Here is a 17,375-nt window from a genome sequence, read left to right on the forward strand (position 1 = left end):
CTGAAATAGGCTCCAGGCTCTGAGCTGGCAGTCAGCACAGAGCCCGACGCGGGGCTCGAACCCACGAACCGTGAGATCATGACCTAAGCGAAAGTCGGACGCTTAACCGACTAAGCCACCCAGGCGCCCCAGGCTAACTGGTTCTTAACAGCTGGTGCCCACGAACAGCAAAAAGCTTTAGGCTCCTTTCATGAGGTTGGCTCAGCAGATCCCATTCCAAGCATGGGAAGAGGGGTCGTCTGGGAGAAACATTCAAGACAGAATCATCTTTCAGCCAAAGTGCGCTGATTTTAATAGTTAAGCTGGTACTTGCCCTTTTAGTTAATCCTCCTCTCAAGGTATTGATTTCCTGGGATTGGGGAGAGGGATAGGCTCTTAAGTAGACAGATGATGGGTCTTTCTTCCTCCAAGAGAGAGTCAACCCTTCTTCTTCTTCTTCTTCTTTTTTTTTTTGCCTTCCCGTTTTGCCTTTTGGCCTTTTACTACATTTTGGAAGGTCACTGGCAAAGTAGAGGATAAAATGTCTTCATTCTTACAGTGCTGACCCCTTATTTTTTTTTCTAGCAGAGCACGTTGGTCATTATTTTTCTCCCCATGATCCTGCACTCTGTCCTGTCTCATCACCTCCAGAAGCTTGGGCTCTTTCCTCCTCTGGGTGGTATACGAAGCTGTGGTAACCAGGTCCCGACATCCATCTCATGGTTCAAAACATTCTTTCAGTAAAACAGCCACCTTCTTTGAGCTCCTGGGGGAGCAGGACAAGGATATAAACTTCTTTGACTTGGGTTACTCTAAGTAATATTTTGGCTGGCTGGGCCTAAGAGTTGGGGGACTCATTGTCCCTCTGGGGAGGGGCTGGGATTCCTTCCTAGACAGTAGGTCTGAGTGGGACTACAGAGAAAGCCTGCCAGCTGTGGACAAAGGCACCTCCCCTAACTGTGCTAAGGAGACCTGCTATCTCTACCTTATGAGCTGATATACCAGTTGGAGCAATCCCTAGGTCTTGTCTAGTCTCAGAGAACCCTGAAACACCAACTGGCCGTGGGGACCTGCTCTTGCGACAGCCCAGGATGGGGTCAGGGGCAGCCCACCCTTGGTCCAGACTTGGGCACTCCTCCTCTTTTCCTGCTTGGGCCCCTAAGTCTTACAGGTCCAGGGGCTGCTTAGTGGGGGACCAGGAAAGCAAGCTTACTTCTCCCAGGCAGCTGCACCTCTGACCCAAGAAGTCAGTTTCAATGAGGTTCACTTAAATACCTAAGAGGTAGGGAAGTGAAGGGACTCCATTTTCTTTCTTTTTATAAAAGTTTTTAATGTTTTGGGGCACCTGGGTGGCTCAGTAGGTTGAAGCGTCCGACTTTGGTCCCATCATGATCTCATGGTTCGTGGGTTCCAGCCCTGTGTCGGGCTCTGTGCTGACGGCTAGCTCAGAGCCTGGAGCTTGCTTCGGATTCTGGGTTTCCCTCTCTCTCTGACCCAACCTGCTCACGCTGTCTCAGAAATAAATGAAAACATTTTTTAAAAAAATTAAGAAAAAAAGAAAGTCACTTTCTTAAAAAATTTAAGAAACAAAAATTTTTAATTTTTTTATTTATTTTTGAGAGAAGGAGAGAGACAGAGCACGAGTGGGGGAGGGGCAAAGAGAGAGGGAGACACAGAATCCAAAGCAGGCTCCAGGTACCGAGCTGTCCGCACATTGCCCAATATAGGGATGGAACTCATGAATCATGAAATCATGACCTGAGCTGAAGTAGGACACTGAACTGACTGAGCCACCCAGGAGCCCTGGGACTCCATTGTAAAATGGCCTCATCTCTGCTGTTTTTCTGCTAGACCCCATTTCCTCATGTTCAATATTTTGCCAAAATAGCCAAATAGCCAAAATAGCTACATTCCCATTCAAGGGGAAAGCACCAGAGTTAATCATTCTTTGAGTTTCATCTTAGGCCCCAAACACCTGATAACCTAGAAGGGCCAGATCCCAAACATGTGCCAGGACATTAGCTTTGAAGAAGCCTTGGCTGATACTGGCATCAGTAATTTACCTTTGACGTCTATTGTTCACCTGACACTTGCCTTTGATTGGACTCTACCCTGGAATCCTGAAGAAAAACCTACTCTAGGCCCTTTTCCAGTATAAACCCCTAACCACAACTCTCTTTTCCTTTCCTCGTCTCCCAGGCACTCCATCTGCTATTCTCTGTGTCACTCATGATATTCAATAAACTCTCTGTGAGAAGCCAAGGGCCCTCTTTGCTGGTCCTGTGGGACCCCCCTCTGGGTCCTTGGACCCAACCTGNTGGCATCAGTAATTTACCTTTGACGTCTATTGTTCACCTGACACTTGCCTTTGATTGGACTCTACCCTGGAATCCTGAAGAAAAACCTACTCTAGGCCCTTTTCCAGTATAAACCCCTAACCACAACTCTCTTTTCCTTTCCTCGTCTCCCAGGCACTCCATCTGCTATTCTCTGTGTCACTCATGATATTCAATAAACTCTCTGTGAGAAGCCAAGGGCCCTCTTAGCTGGTCCTGTGGGACCCCCCTCTGGGTCCTTGGACCCAACCTGCCTGCATCACCTGCACTACCACTTGTTGAGGCTAATAGTGGGAGAATCACAAAACATATACAGAGCAAGGGGCACCAGGGTGGCTTAGTCGATTAAGCGACTGGCTTTTGATTTTCGCTTAGGTCATAATCTCACAGTACAAGTGTTCAAGCCCCTGCATCGGGCTCCATGCTGTCGTGTAGCCTGCGTATGATTCTCTCTCTCTCCCTAGCTCTGCCTCTCGATTGCTCGCTCTCTCTCAAAATAAACTTAGAACAACAACAACAATAGCAACAACAAAACACACACAGACCATAAGAGCACAGAGCAAAACCATGTCAAACTGACATGGAGGAGTTTTAGAGTCTCAACCACCTGAAACTGTCCAGTATAGTTTTGTCAAATGATTGTCCTGTTGATTGGGTGGTCCTTATTATCTATTTCCTGATTACCTCAGTCACCTGATAACCTGTAGGGAATTTGAGAGCTTTGAGGACTGATCTAGGAAGAAGATAGGCCCACAGGAGGCAGTAACATCCAAGGAACTTTACTGGGTGACAAAGATTTACTGTCCACTGACCTCCACCATGCCTCTTGCCTATAAATTCTCATTTAGCCACAAGTTATTTGGATTTGAACCTGCTTTTATACCAGGGTGTCTTTTCCCCTGTTTCGATAGTCCTGAATAAAATCTGTTTTACCGCTTTGACGCCACCATTTTTCCTTCAACAGGGTGGCTCTTGGACAGGACTACATGACAGGGGAAGTCCCAACATAAGAACATCCAAAGGCTTATGTCATTGAGGCCACCATCCAGAAGGGGAGGAGGGCAAGGGAACCCGTGGGGGAAAGGGGCATCTGGGAGGGGCCTTAGTGTCTAGGTGACTTTGCTCAGCACCATGGAGGGGTCAGAGAGCTCTGAAAGTCCAAGGCAGTTTGGTGTCTGACTAGGTTCTATGTCTTATCAATGTTCAGTAGATGCTGGGTGACATTTTCAGAGTATGCAAAGCAGGAGGCCTTGAATGGCTAAGAATAGCTTTGATGGGGCTATTTTAAAATTTGGATATGAAAAGTCTGAGTTTGGGCCCAGAGGGCTTTTGAGTTAATGGGCCAGCATTTCTCTTCCACTGGCGGCTACAAGCCACCGCCTCCTTCCCGAGCGCCCGGCTTAATCCCAGGACTCAGCTCCCGAAGCTCCACCCCTTACGCTGTGCGCGTCCCAGAAACCGGAAGCAGAGGTGGGCTCTTGCGCCTGCGCGAGCTGGCGGCCATATCCCTTCGGTCCCCCAGTCGAGTCTGAGGTGTATTTTCAACATCTATGTTCCCGTTCTTCAAGGCTCGGTCCGGCCTGCGGGAGGCGGAGAGGTCGGCATTTACAGGACGGCCGCTCGGGCCGTGCCCCTTACCCCCGCTGGAGCCCGGCGCTGAGGGCCTCCCCCGGCAGCTGCTCGTCCCGAACTCCCTGAATCAGGAGCTCTGGGCTGCGTCCAGCAGCCGGGGTGAGTCGGCTGTAGGTCAGAGTTAGAGAACCACCCTCGTATTTAATCGGCCTTCCAAAGCATCTTTTGCTGTCTTTTCAGAAAGTAAAAGCATCCCTGCCATTCGGGTCACGGAGACGAGCGCCTCCACCTCGTCTGTACGCTGGTCTGGATTTCAGCGTGTTCGGTGAGCGCGGGGTGACCATTGCTTCAACTCCGTTCCCATCGCTCCCCTCCAGGGGCAGGAGATATTTGATCGGTGACCTTTACCTTGCCTCTGGGCGCTTTTTTTCAAAAACTGTTTGTTTGTTTATAGAGAGCAAGCATGAGCGAGGGAGAGGCAGAAAAGGAGAGAGTCCCAAACCTGCTCCATGCTTAGTGGTAAGCCCCATGTGAGGGTTGGTCTCACAACTGAGGCTCACGACCTGAGCCAAAATTAAGAGTTGCAAGCTTAACTGACTGAGTCACCGAGGTGCACCTGAAACACTTCTTAATTTTCTACTTTTTCCCTTCCAGAAAAGTAGTCCTAATTCAATAAAGATAAATATGTGTCTCTATCCTTGTCCTGGGCTAGCTGCATTATTATGTATCATGTACCACTACCTGATACATTTCTTTGTTTACTGCCCTCCCTCAACAGATTACAACATTCCTGTGCTTCAGGATCTTTCTGTTTTGTCTAGTGCTATATCCCCTGTGACTGTATGTAGTGGCATCAGGGTAAATATTACCTAAGTAAATATGAAACAAAGGAGCAAGAGGTAAGGGCCGGAAGGGAAGTGTCCTTGCTCAAGACATGAGGCTTAGTCAAGAGGAGGAGCTCACAAAGATGAAACATTTCAGTGGAATACTTCATTTGTCTACTCTCCGTAGTGCACAGCAGGGTTCCAGGCCAGACTCTGGTAATGTTAGTAATAACGGCCTCATTAACAGCTAAATTATAAGGTCTGTGTTCAGAAATATACTCATTGGGATTTTAGGCTTTGAAGAAAAATAGGCCTGCATTTACACACCTGTATATGCAGTACATATACAGTACATATAGTTAGTTTCTGACTAACATTGAGTGTGTGGTAAATTGAGTTGTAATAATATCTGATTGCAGAGCTTCTATGAGAGAAAGGCTCTTGGCAATGTTATTCTCATATCATGGTTGCTCAAATGGCACATTATTAATATAGTAAAGAATGTTAAAGTTTTCATCAGCTTTGAAATATACTGCTTGAGGGCGCTTGGCTGGCTCACTTTGTTAAGTGCCAGATGGACTTCACCTCAGAGCATGATCTCTTGGCTCCTGGGTTCAAGACCCTCTTTGAGCTCTGTGCAGACTGCTCAGAGCCTGGAGCCTGCTTCAGATTCTGTGTTTCCCTCTCTCTCTGCCCCTCCCCCGTTCACACTCTGTCTCTCTCTCAAAAATAAATAAACATTAAAAAAATATACTACTTGATCCACTGCATGGAAAAAATGGTTGCATTTTCATTATTTTAAATTTGTGTTAACAGCTGCAGAGAACACCATCTGAGATGACATAAATTGCCAACTTCTGGTGTTCTTGCTCTGGTGCTGCTGAACTGTACAGGCAACATTTAGCATGAGAGTCACAGCATAGCAGTCTTCACTGCCTACCACATGTGGAATTCAGTCAGTTGATGCCATTCCTCAAAAACCAAGTTTCAGAGACCCTGCAGAGCGTGGAGGGAGGATTTGGCGGTCCGAGGCTGCGCAGCAAAGCCTATTAGCCTGCTAGTAGTGCAGAAGTAAGAAGTGTTGGGAGTAGAGCCCCCAGAAGTTTGATATAGAAGTGCCTTTTTGGATTTGACACATTGTGTATTTTTATGGTGGAAAACATTGTGTCAAATTTTTCGGTTTTCACGTTCAGGGGAAAATTAACAGCTAAACTTTAAAAAGTTTCAGTTAACTTACAAGATGGGACATTTAACTTTTTTTTTTTTTTTTACTGATCAGCAAGGACCACAGCGGTGTTTTGTAGCTCTGGAGGACATAAGACTACTTCACCTTCTTACCAGATCGGTGTGTGTTTGGCTGGGTGCCTTGGGGCTGGGGATGTGCATGTGCGAGCGTTTTGAGGGGAGCGGTCCCTTATAGCGGACCTGCCGTAGCATCTAGGCTCATGAATTGTGGGGAGACCTGGATTCTCGTGTCTTCTTTCTCTTGGTTCAGCTCTAACTTCTCACTTCTCTGGCTTTCTTCATGAAGGGAACATGAAAGAAGAAAGAACAGCTGCTGAGTTACAGAAAAATATGACACAGGTGAGTCGGGGCTAATAATTTGGCAAAATAATTTTCCATTCCACCAGGTCAATGACCTCCTAGTTGTTTAGAGCAGTGGTCAGCAATCTCCTTTCTATTGGACAACATAGTAAGTATTTTAGACTTTGAAGGCTAGAGAGTCTATTGCAGTTAAACTGCCAAGTTAGCATGAAAGGAGCCCCAGACGGTACATAAAGAAATGTTTTATTATGGTCCAGTAAAACTTTACTTCTACAAGCAAGTAGTAGGCTGGATTTAGCCCGTGTGCTGTAGTTTGCTGACCCCTGGCTTAGAGGATGAGAAAATATGGCTAGCTGTGGGCGCGAGTTGAAAGCTGTATTTCTGCAGGTCCCTGGATCTCAGGTTTGTGAAAAAAAGAAAAGCTCCTTGTTCCTTGGTGTGTTTTTATGCATTTAAACCTCATTCCGATTTGACCCAGTGTTTCATCTTGTACTGATTGCTACGGTGGGAAAGAAGGAAGCAGGTGAAATGAAATTGTTCCTGTAACAACTGCTGGTGTCCGTGTGGAAATTACGTCATTTCTAGAGCATTTCTCTCACTTCTGCTCTATCCTCTGGACTCTCCTGGATTATTATAAGACTGGAATTGGTCTTATCCACATCAAACTGTGGAAGAGAGAAATTTAACATTTTAGAATTGTCATTAGATCCATGAGACAGGATTGGATCAGTTAAGGAGACAGTTATGGGGAGAGAGAAAGACCTGATGACTGCATTCTGGGGTAGATGTTGGGAGACCTTAGTATCTTCAGAACTTCCTATGAATTGGTTCTCAGTTCCCCAGTATTATCAACCTCATACATGGGGAGAGTAGGTACCTTTCTGAAGAGAATACATGTGGGATGTTTTAGGGCTCGGTGGTCTTCGAGGACGTGGCTGTGGACTTTACCCAGGAGGAGTGGGCTTTGCTGGATCTTGCTCAGAGGAACCTCTACAGAGATGTGATGCTGGAAAACTTCCAGAACCTGGCCTCACTAGGTAAGAGTGGCAACATTCCTCCATTTGGCTGTTTAGAAAACAATTTTACTAATTTACCTTGTTCTAGGATTCGGGCTGAGGAATTAGAATATAGTGGTAAATAAGACAGACATGGTCACTGACCCCAAGGAACTTAGAGCCTAGTGGTTTCACCATGAAAATAAACATCTGTGTAGTAGTGAATTGCCTTTTTCTTGTGATTAAAAGCGTTGATTATGAAGTGTTGAAAGTGTGGGGATAGACTTCCAGCATCCCTTTGGGTCTTAGGGACGTTTGTGGTTTGGGTCCTCGGGAAAGTTTTATTGATGTCGGGGCTCTTCACTCAGAGACCACCAGGAACATACCTGTAAACAAGTGGTGTTTATTACTCACTGACTTGGGGGGCTGGGGTATGTCTCAGAAAGGTGTTAAAAAGTATATATTGTAGGGTTTGTTCTTTGGGTTAGTGATTTGGGGATGGGCCTGTGGAAGTTGGCTGTATTAGTTTCCTAGGCCTTTCATAACCAAGTACCACAAACTGTGGCTAAAAACAGCAGAAACTTATTCTTCTTTCATATTTCTGGAGACTGGAGATACAAGTTCAAGGTGTCAAGAGAGCCAGGCCCCTTCTGAAGGCTCTGTGGGAAATCTCTCCCTGTCTCTTCCCAGCTTCTAGTGGTTGCTAGTAATTCTGGGTGTTACTTGGTTTGCAGCGATATATATATATATATTTTAAGATTTTCTTTTTATATAATCTCTACACCCAATGTGGGGCTCAGACCCAGAATCCCAAGGTCAAGAGTTGCACGCTCCACCAACTGAGCTGGCCAGTTGCCCCATACAGCTCTATCATTCTAATCTTTGCCTTTTTAAAAAAATGTTTATCAAGTTTTGAGAGAGAGAGAGAGCAGGAGCGGGGGACGTTCAGAGAGAGAGAGGGACAGAGAATCCAAAGCAGGCTTTGTGCTGACAACAGAGAGCCTGATGTGGGCTGACATCATGACTGAGTCACAGTTGGCCACTCGATCAGCTGAGCAACTCAGGCGCCTCTCTGATTTTTGCCTTCATCTTCACATGGCCTTTCCCCCTTTTTATGTTCGTCCTTAATAAGGACACTAGTAAATGGATTTAAGGCCCACTCTAATCCAGTATAACTTCCTCTTTACTTTTTTTTTTCCCATCTTTACTTGATTATGTCTACAGAGACCCGATTTCCAAAGTAACATTCTGAGAAACGTTCACAGAACATGACTTTTTCTTTAAATTTTAGAGAGAACATCTGGGAGAGGGGTGGGGAGTGGGACAGAAAGAGAGAGAGAGACAGAGACAGAGAGAGAGTGAATCTTAAGCAGGCTCCATGCTCAGTGAGGAGCCTGAAGAGGGGTGTGATCCCACAACGCTGGTATCATGACCTGAGCTGAAATAAGTAGTTGGACCCTCCTCCACTGACTGAGCCACCTAGGTGCCTTTTTAAAAAATTATTTATTTATATTAAGACCAAGAGCATGAACGGGAAAGGGGCTGAGAGAGAGAATCTCAAGCAGGCTCTGACACAGTACAGAGACCAACTGAGGGCTTGATACCACAAACCATGAGATCATGACCTGAGCTGAAATAAGTAGTTGGACCCTCCTCCACTGACTGAGCCACCTAGGTGCCTTTTTAAAAAATTATTTATTTATATTAAGACCAAGAGCATGAACGGGAAAGGGGCTGAGAGAGAGAATCTCAAGCAGGCTCTGACACAGTACAGAGACCAACTGAGGGCTTGATACCACAAACCATGAGATCATGACCTGAGCTGAAATCAAGAGTCGGACACTTAACCGACTGAGCCACCTAGGGGTCCCCGACATGTTGTTTTAAGACACTTACTTTTTTTTAGAGCCCTTGTGGATTCACAGCAGAATTGAGCAGTAGATACAGAGATTTCTCATGTATGCCCTGCCTCCACACAGGTACAGTGTCTTCTGCTATCAACATCTACCAGAGTGGTACATTTGTTACAACTGATGAACCTGAACTGACACATCATCATCACCATGCGTCCATAGTTTACATTAGGATTCACTCTTAGTGTTATTGTGTGGTTTGGACAAATAATTAACAGTATATATATATCCATCATTATAGTATCCATAGTGGTTTAATTGCCTTAAAATTCCTCTTTGCTTTGTCAGTTCATCTCTCCTTCCCCACTAACCTGTGGCCACCACTGATCTTTTTACTGTCTTCATAGTTTTGGCTTTTCAGAATGTCATGTATTTGGAATCATGATATATAAATTTTTCAGTGGCTTCTTTCACTTAGTAATATGCATTTATGGTTCTTCTAGGTCTTTTTGTGGCTTGATAGTTCATTTTTTTTGGTTCTGAAAAGTATTTCATTGTCTGGATGTATCCTAGTTTATCCATTCACCCACTGAAAGACATCTTAATTGTTTCTGAGTTTGGGCGCTTACGAATATAGCTGCAGGAAACCTGTGTGTGCAGGTTTTTGTGTGGACACGTTTTCATCTTCTTTGGATAAATTCCAAGGAGTGATTGCATGATCATACTGTCTTCCAAAGCGGGTTTCCCTTTTTGCATTCCCATCAGCAGTGAATGAGAGCTCCTTGCCAGCATTTGTTGGTGTCAGTGTTCTGGATATGAGTTGTTCTCGTAAGTGTGTGGCAGTGTCTCATTGTTTTAATTTGTGTTTTCCTGATGACATTTTTAACTATCTTTTCATATGTTTGTCATCTGTATATGTTTGGAGAGGTGTCTGTTGAGGTATTTGGCCCAGTTTTTACTCAGGTTGTTTGGTTTCTTATTGTTGAATTTTAACAGTTCTTTATGAGGGTGCCTGGCTGGCTTAATCAGAAGACATGTGACTCTTGATCTTGGGGTCAGGAGTTTGAGCCCCGCATTGGTGTAGAGATTACTTAAATAAATAAATTTTTAAAAAGTTATTTGTTTATTTTGAATAACAATCCTTTATCAGATGTGTCATTTCTAGATGTTTTCCTCCAGTCTGTGGGTTGTCTTTTCATTCTCTTGCCAGTGTTTTTTGCAGAGAATAACTTTTAATTTTAATGTAGGCCAGATTATGAATTTTCTTTTATGGATCATGCTTTTGGTGTTGTATCTAAGACGTCATCTCCAGACCCTAAGTCATTTAGATTTTCTCCTGTTTTCTTCCAGGTGTTTCATAGTTTTTCGTTTTACATTTAGGTCTTTGATCCATGTGATCCGTTTTTGAGTTGATTTTTGTGAGGAGTGTGAAAGTCTATGTCTAGGGTAATTTTCTTGCATGTTGATGTCTAGTTGTTTCAGTCTTTGTTGAAGAGACAATCTTCTCTATGTATTTCCTTTGCACCTTTGTCAAAGGTCAGCTGAATGTATTTATGTAGGTCTATTTCTGGGCTCTCTGTTTCATTGATCTCTTTGGACATAAATTTTTAAGGAACACTGTTCAATCCACAGGTGGTCACTTTAGATTGGATGCTGACAAAAGAGGTAAAAATTTTATTATTGAGTTTGTGTGTGTGTGTGTGTGTGTGTGTGTGCGTGTGTGTGTGTGTGGGCGCGCGCGCTCGTTGGTGAGGTGGTCATCCTTAGATTAAATTACATAGTGGCCTTATTTTGTTTAATTTTATCATGATCTTAGCATAACTTTAAGATTGGTATTCTGTGAGATTTTTATATTCAACAGGATAACAAAGTGTCCTGACTATCAGACTAGCTTCTAATATTGAAGTTCAGATATGAACGTCACATTGGTTCTAGATATCAGAGGCTGTGTCATTGTCTCTGTCACTGTCAACCCCTCCACCTTGCCCCCACTTGAAACATTTTTTTAACATCTTGTTGAAATTAAATTTACCTTGCCCATAATTAGAGTATCAGAAGAGCAAAATTTTGACCCTGTGTCATGGAAATGCTTATGGTTCGTCATTGTTTTCCCTCATGATAAGTCTTTCTGCATTAACAGGGTATCCGCTACCCACACCGTATCTGATCTCCCAGTGGAAAGAAGAGGAGGATCTGGAGACAGTGGAAAGAGGACCGACCCAGGGGGAGCACCAGGAAGGCAAGAATCCTTGGGAGAAACTCTCCTGGTTGGGGGGATATTACATTTGGAAAAATCAAATAAAAGCAAAACAAACTTTGTTTTGCTTGAGGGGTCTCATCTTCCAGATACCTTGGATTAATATTTTGACGTTTTATCAGTATTCTTACAGTATCCTTGTTCTTGGAAAGATCTTTTGTATTTCCTCTTGTGAGTTAGTATTTGGTCATGTGCACTTTATCCAGTTCCTTTCTGTTCTGTTCTCCTATTAATACTCTGTTTGTGTTACTGTCAGTTCAGTCTTCATGGATTATTTCTTAGTTGCTTACATTTTGACCATTGTGCATATTACCAAAGTCCTGAAACAGCCACATTTCCAGAAGTCCTTTGCTTAAAGGTGCCTTTACTTTTTTGTTTCAGGTTTTGAGACTCAGCTTAAAGCTAGAGAATCAGTTACTCCACGAGATATTTATGGACAAAACATATCCAATGAACAGAAAATAGTAAGATTCAAAAGGAATGACTCTTGGTCATCCATTTTACACAAAAATGGGGAATACCGAGTTATTTATTATCAGAACAAAACCCATGAGAGACATTTGAGGTAAGTAAGAAAAGGTAGTGCCTGAGAAGAGGATCTTAAAATGTCATAAAACTTAAAAAACATGTATATAGAACTTGGTAAAAATTGTGAATTTATAAACAATTTTTACAAGATTTTCCCCCCCAAAATGACACTGAGATCTTCAGTGTTTGACACATAGTTCAGTTGTAAGCAATTATCAGAAAAAGTAAAAAAAATAAGCCAAAACAACTCTGTGATAATATTGGCTATGGTAGAGCCCTCTGAGAGAACTTTGAGCTTGTAACTTGACAGGGCAGAAAATGTACATAGTCCCTGAAGATGGTAAACATTTATTTATCATTAATGATGTGCTTTTTATTTTTAAAAGAAGTCCTGTGGTGGAGAACGTCAATGAACATAGTGACGAAAATCAGTGTGCTGAAATCTTCAGCCAAATCTCACATCTTAATATACCGAGGAGAACTACTGAAGTAAAGTCCTATGAATGCCGCGAGTGTAAAACGGCCTTCACAGATCATTATTCCCTTAGGAATCACATCAGATCTCATGCAGGAAGCAAACCCTATCAGTGTAAAGAATGTGGGAAAGGTTTTCATTTTCTTGCTTATTTTAAGAAGCATGTGAAAACTCCCACTGAAGGGAAATGCTATGAATGTAAGGAGTGTATGAAGGCCTTCACTTGTTCTTCATTCTTCAGGGCACATATGAAGATTCACACTGGAAAGACAAACTATGAATGTAAAGAATGTGGAAAAACCTTTAGCTGCTCTTCATCCCTCACAGAACACAAGAGGATTCATAGTGGAGATAAGCCTTATGAATGTAGGGAATGTGGGAAAGCATATAGTTGTTCCTCCTCACTCTCAAAACACAAGAGGATTCATAGTGGAGACAAACCATATGAATGTAAGGAATGTGGGAAAGCCTTTAGTACTTCCTCCCACCTTATAATACATATAAGAATTCATACTGGAGAGAAGCCTTACGAATGTAAAGAGTGTGGGAAGGCCTTCAATAAATCCTCAAAACTCACTGTCCATGTCAGAACACACACAGGAGAGAAACCTTATAAATGTAAGGAATGTGGGAAAGCCTACAATTGTCCTTCCTCCTTAAGAATCCACATGAGAAAACACACAGGAGAGAAACCCTATGAATGTCTGGAATGTGGAAAAGCCTTCTACCTTCCCACTTCCCTGAATACACATGTGAAAAACCAAAGTAGAGAGAAACCTTATGAATGTAAGGAATGCGGAAAAGCCTTTAGTTGTCCCTCAACCTTTAGAGCACACGTGAGAGATCACACTGGGAAGATACAATATGAATGTAAGGAATGTGGGAAGGCTTTTAACCGTTCTAAATCCCTCAAGGAACACTTAAGAACTCATAGTGGAGAGAAGCCTTATGAATGTAAGGAATGTGGAAAAGCCTTCATTTATCCCTCAGTCCTTAGAAGCCACATGAGAACACACACTGGGGAGAAACCCTATGAATGTAAGGAATGTGGGAAAGCCTTTCGCCATTCTTCATACCTTAGTATCCATGCAAGGATGCACACCGGTGAGAAGCCCTTTGAATGTCTGGAATGTGGGAAAGCCTTCAGTTGTCCCTCATCCTTTCGAAGACATGTAAGAAGCCACACTGGAGATAAACCCTATGAATGTAAGGAATGTGGGAAAGCTTTTGTGTGTCCTTCCTACTTTCGAAGACATGTGAAAACTCACACCAGAGAAAATATATAAATGTAAGAAATCTGGGAATGTCTACAAGGCGTTTTCAGATCCTCCATCTAACACTGTGGAGATACCCTATGAATGTAAGAAAGCAGGAAATTGTTGCTTATCTGGTTGAAGACTTGAGAACTCACAGCTGAGGGAACCCTGTGTATGTAAACCTCGTGGTAATGCCTTCAATGAACATTACTTCCTGTGTATAAGAAAACTGCTAGAGGCACAGATTAGTGCCTCACCTTTAAAGTGGACTGCAGGCTCATTGATTTTCACTTTCTGTTTTCTGATGTGAATATTTTAGGTGATACTCTAATACTTTTTCACCTCTAACCATGTTTAATTTTGAGGTCCTTTTATTTTGGCTGAGATGTAAAGGTTCTTCATGACAAAATCTTTTGGACCCATAAGGAGATTTGAGGTGTTTTTCATAGGCAGGAATGGTCTTTTTTTAAAAAACTAGTTTCTAAAAATGCTCGTTGTTCTCCAAGTGTACAGTTATTATGATATCAACACTTTGGTATTTATTATTTCTTTCGTAATTTTTTCTTGTAATTGGTAATTTCGTTTTGATCCAGTATGCCAGATATTGGAAATTGCCTACTCAATATTTTTTCCTTTTTTTTTTTTTGTATTTATTTGGGGGATAGAGCAAGTGGAGTAGGGGCAGAGAGGGGGACAGAGGATCTGAAGGGGGCTTTGTGCCGAGAGGCTGACAGCAGAGAGCCCAATGTGGGGCTTGAACCCATAATCCATGAGATCATGACCTGAGCCAAAGTTGGATGTTTAACCTACTGAGCCACCCAGGGACTCTGCCTTTTTTTTTTTTTTTAAACTAAGAGAACTTCTACTTCTTAAGGTTATCAGTTTTTACTATTAAAAGCTTTTCCTGTCTAATAAGCAATTTAAGCAGAAATCAATAAGTGCAAAGTTCTCAAAAGAAGAGTCCTCTCTGATACATTGTTTTTTGTTCTTTGTCCTTGCTCAAGGCTGGGAGTTGGACCCAGTGTTTTGAGTTTAAAAAGAGACCTTGAAAAAACAAAGCTAGAAGTAAAGTTGGTTGAGCTGGCTTGTGTGTGTTAATTTGGACATGGTTGGGACTTCGTTTCTCAAAATCATTTCCTTTATCCACTTCCAGGTTAGAGTTGTTAAAACAGTTTGCATTAGAAAGGAAAGAAGCCATTATTCTTTGTTTAGTGGGGCCATCGAATGAAGACGGATGCATAGGGCCACGTGGACTGAGTTTCCAGCTCATATTCCTGATTACTGTACCCACCAATCAATACTAGCTTGAAGCAACATTATATCCTTTCACTTCAGTAACTTCAGAGTCAGCAGCTGCATAGACATCTCCAAAAGTTCCTCCATCATGGTCATACACAGCTGCTTAGATTTTCTGGCACGTTCCAGCATTGCCATTTTGCTGATAATACAGTCCCTCTGGCACATCAATTGAATATATAGAGTTGGCGCCATTTTGCAGCAGGATTGTTATCTGTGTGGTCCAATCCATCATGGCACTTTGCTTAAGAGGAAAGACAGCTATGCCTATCCCCAGGGATCCCAAGCGAGAAGAGCTGTGGACAGCAGGGAAAATTAGGTATAATGTAAGCATCAGACAGGATGTCATCCTATTTTACCAGAGGAAGATTTATATTAGACACCTTCAAGCAGATTTTTCTGCTTTTTTTGAGAAAGATGAGTTATTTAGTTTATGCTTCTTTAGGTACATCCCGCTACACTTTTCCCTTCCATTATAGTCCTCCTATATTTCTGAAAGAATCCCTATGGCACTTTCCCTTTATCATTTTATGCCGTTTTAGTAAAGCGTATGTATACTACTACGCATGAAGCGTGCTACTCTTAAGTGTATAGCTTGATGAAATTTTACTTATGTACACACCCTGATAACCAGAACATTTCCAAGATTCCAGAAACCTTATCTGCCTTGTCAATTTCTCCACAAAAGAACCCACAGTTTTGACTTTCATTCAATTTATTAGGTTTGCTTGTTCTTGATTTTCTTGATCTTTAAGTTCTTAAGTACAACATATACAATCATGTGTTCTTTTCTCAGCATGGTGTCTGGTTCACCTTTTGTTTCTTTCACAGACTTAACTGATTTCTCTTGGTATCTGTTTTGTATGTAGGAGTGAAGTCACTGAAGCATAGGGTAGACTTTAGTTTTGATAGTTACTGCAAAAGATAGTTACTACCTTCAAAAAGGTAGATTCCACCTATCCTCCTAAAAGCAACGTGTGAAAATTATGATTATTCCCACGTAGCTGGCCAGCATTTTCTAATTTTAGCCATCCGGCAGAGGATTTAGTAATCTCCTGCTTTGGTTTTAGTTTGCAGTTACCTGATAGTAAGGATGAGAAGTACGTTTTATGTGCTTATTGGTTATTTGTATATCTTTTATGAGGGCATCCTGTTGAAGCATTTCACCCATTTTTGGTTTCTTTTTTAATTGAAGGGTTTCTTTCAAGTTATTTATACTTTATTGTATGTATGTGTATCTCTACACCTAGTTATATAGACATATGTATAAAACCGTGACATATATATGCTACGTATATTATATATACATATATTGCAAATAACTTTTCCCAGTCTCTAGCTTGTCTTTTCACTCTTCTCATTTTCGCAAGCTATAAAGGGAATTTATTATCTGGATGAGTTCTGTCCACATGTCGTGGCTGTGCATTCTTCTTGTATTAGCTATTTTTCCTGGCAGGCTATTTCTCTGTGCTGTAGGTCCCAGAAGATCCAGGTTGCTTTATCTAGGTTGAAGTCCAGGGAGAAAAGAGCTGATGGTCTTTTTGAATAATTCCATTATGTTGATCATAATAGAATCTGATTGGCTCACTTGCCAATTGTTATCCGGTTACAGCGCAGTGCCCTGATTTGTTTAGGACAGGCTCCCGGGCTCATCCAGAAACCAGAGTCTGCCCTAACTGAATCAGAGTCCTGACAATTGTGATGTAGATGGAGGAGGGGAGGAGATGGCAGTGGGCAAGTGCAGATATGGGAATAGAGGTAATCTTGTCTGCTAGCATGTGGTGCTTATTGTGGTCTTAGCGATGGTGGGGAACTGAAGTCTGGTAACTCAACAAAGGCTAAGTAATTGTAGAAATCCTTTCATAAGTTTAGATACCATCTGTTAACATATCTTTAGATTGCTAAAGATGACTTCTCAACCTCTATGCTGCTTTGTGTAGTACGTTTGGAAATCTGGTAGTGAGAGACAACTTTTTTATTTCCTCATTTGTTTCTATACTTTAAGAATTTCCTTATCAATTTTCACAAATACGCTGAGAGTGCTTGGAATTGTCATTGACTTGATGCAATAACCTGAATGAAATTGACATCTTATGATACTGAGTCTTCCAATTGAACATAATAAAATCATATATTTACCTAGGTTGTCTGTAATGTCTCTTAACAGCATTTTGTAGTTTAATTGTATAAGTCTTGAATATTTTTAACTTATTTCTAGGTATGTGGTATGTTTGACTTTGTAAATATTTTTATTTCCATTTTGATTTTTGAGCTAGCACGAATTGCAGTTTCTTTTTGTACATTGATCTTTGTATCCAGTGACATTTATAAATTAAATTATTGAATTTTTTTTCAAATAGTTTGTGGATTATTTTGAATTATGTGTATACAATCCTGGCAGTTACAAAAGAAAATCTTATTGATTCTCCTCCTCCTCCCCCGCTTTTTTTAAAAGTAGG

At 42.1% G+C, this 17,375-nt stretch overlaps 1 protein-coding gene across 1 annotated transcript; it reads left to right on the forward strand.

Annotated features, from left to right (window-relative positions):
- Positions 1–3,807: 3,807 nt before the first annotated feature.
- LOC120226543 (zinc finger protein 699-like) lies at positions 3,808–14,266 on the forward strand. Its single transcript, XM_039224722.1, has 8 exons — positions 3,808–3,848; positions 4,128–4,212; positions 5,991–6,056; positions 6,243–6,295; positions 7,167–7,293; positions 11,245–11,343; positions 11,743–11,926; positions 12,276–14,266. The coding sequence occupies exons 4-8, from the start codon at positions 6,248–6,250 to the stop codon at positions 13,648–13,650; spliced, it is 1,833 nt and encodes a 610-aa protein (XP_039080653.1). The 5' UTR covers positions 3,808–3,848; positions 4,128–4,212; positions 5,991–6,056; positions 6,243–6,247; the 3' UTR covers positions 13,651–14,266.
- Positions 14,267–17,375: the final 3,109 nt, after the last annotated feature.

The sequence above is a fragment of the Hyaena hyaena genome, unplaced genomic scaffold (assembly GCF_003009895.1).
Source record: "Hyaena hyaena isolate Hyena2069 unplaced genomic scaffold, ASM300989v1 scaffold_1778, whole genome shotgun sequence".
NCBI classification, from domain to species: Eukaryota; Metazoa; Chordata; class Mammalia; order Carnivora; family Hyaenidae; genus Hyaena; species Hyaena hyaena.

Coding starts and splice junctions, on each gene's coding strand:
- LOC120226543 (XM_039224722.1), top strand. CDS start 6,248: ATGAAAGAAGAAAGAACAGCTGCTGAGTTACAGAAAAATATGACACAG. Junction 6,296..7,166: donor TACAGAAAAATATGACACAG/GTGAGTCGGGGC, acceptor GGGATGTTTTAG/GGCTCGGTGGTCTTCGAGGA. Junction 11,927..12,275: donor ACCCATGAGAGACATTTGAG/GTAAGTAAGAAA, acceptor TATTTTTAAAAG/AAGTCCTGTGGTGGAGAACG.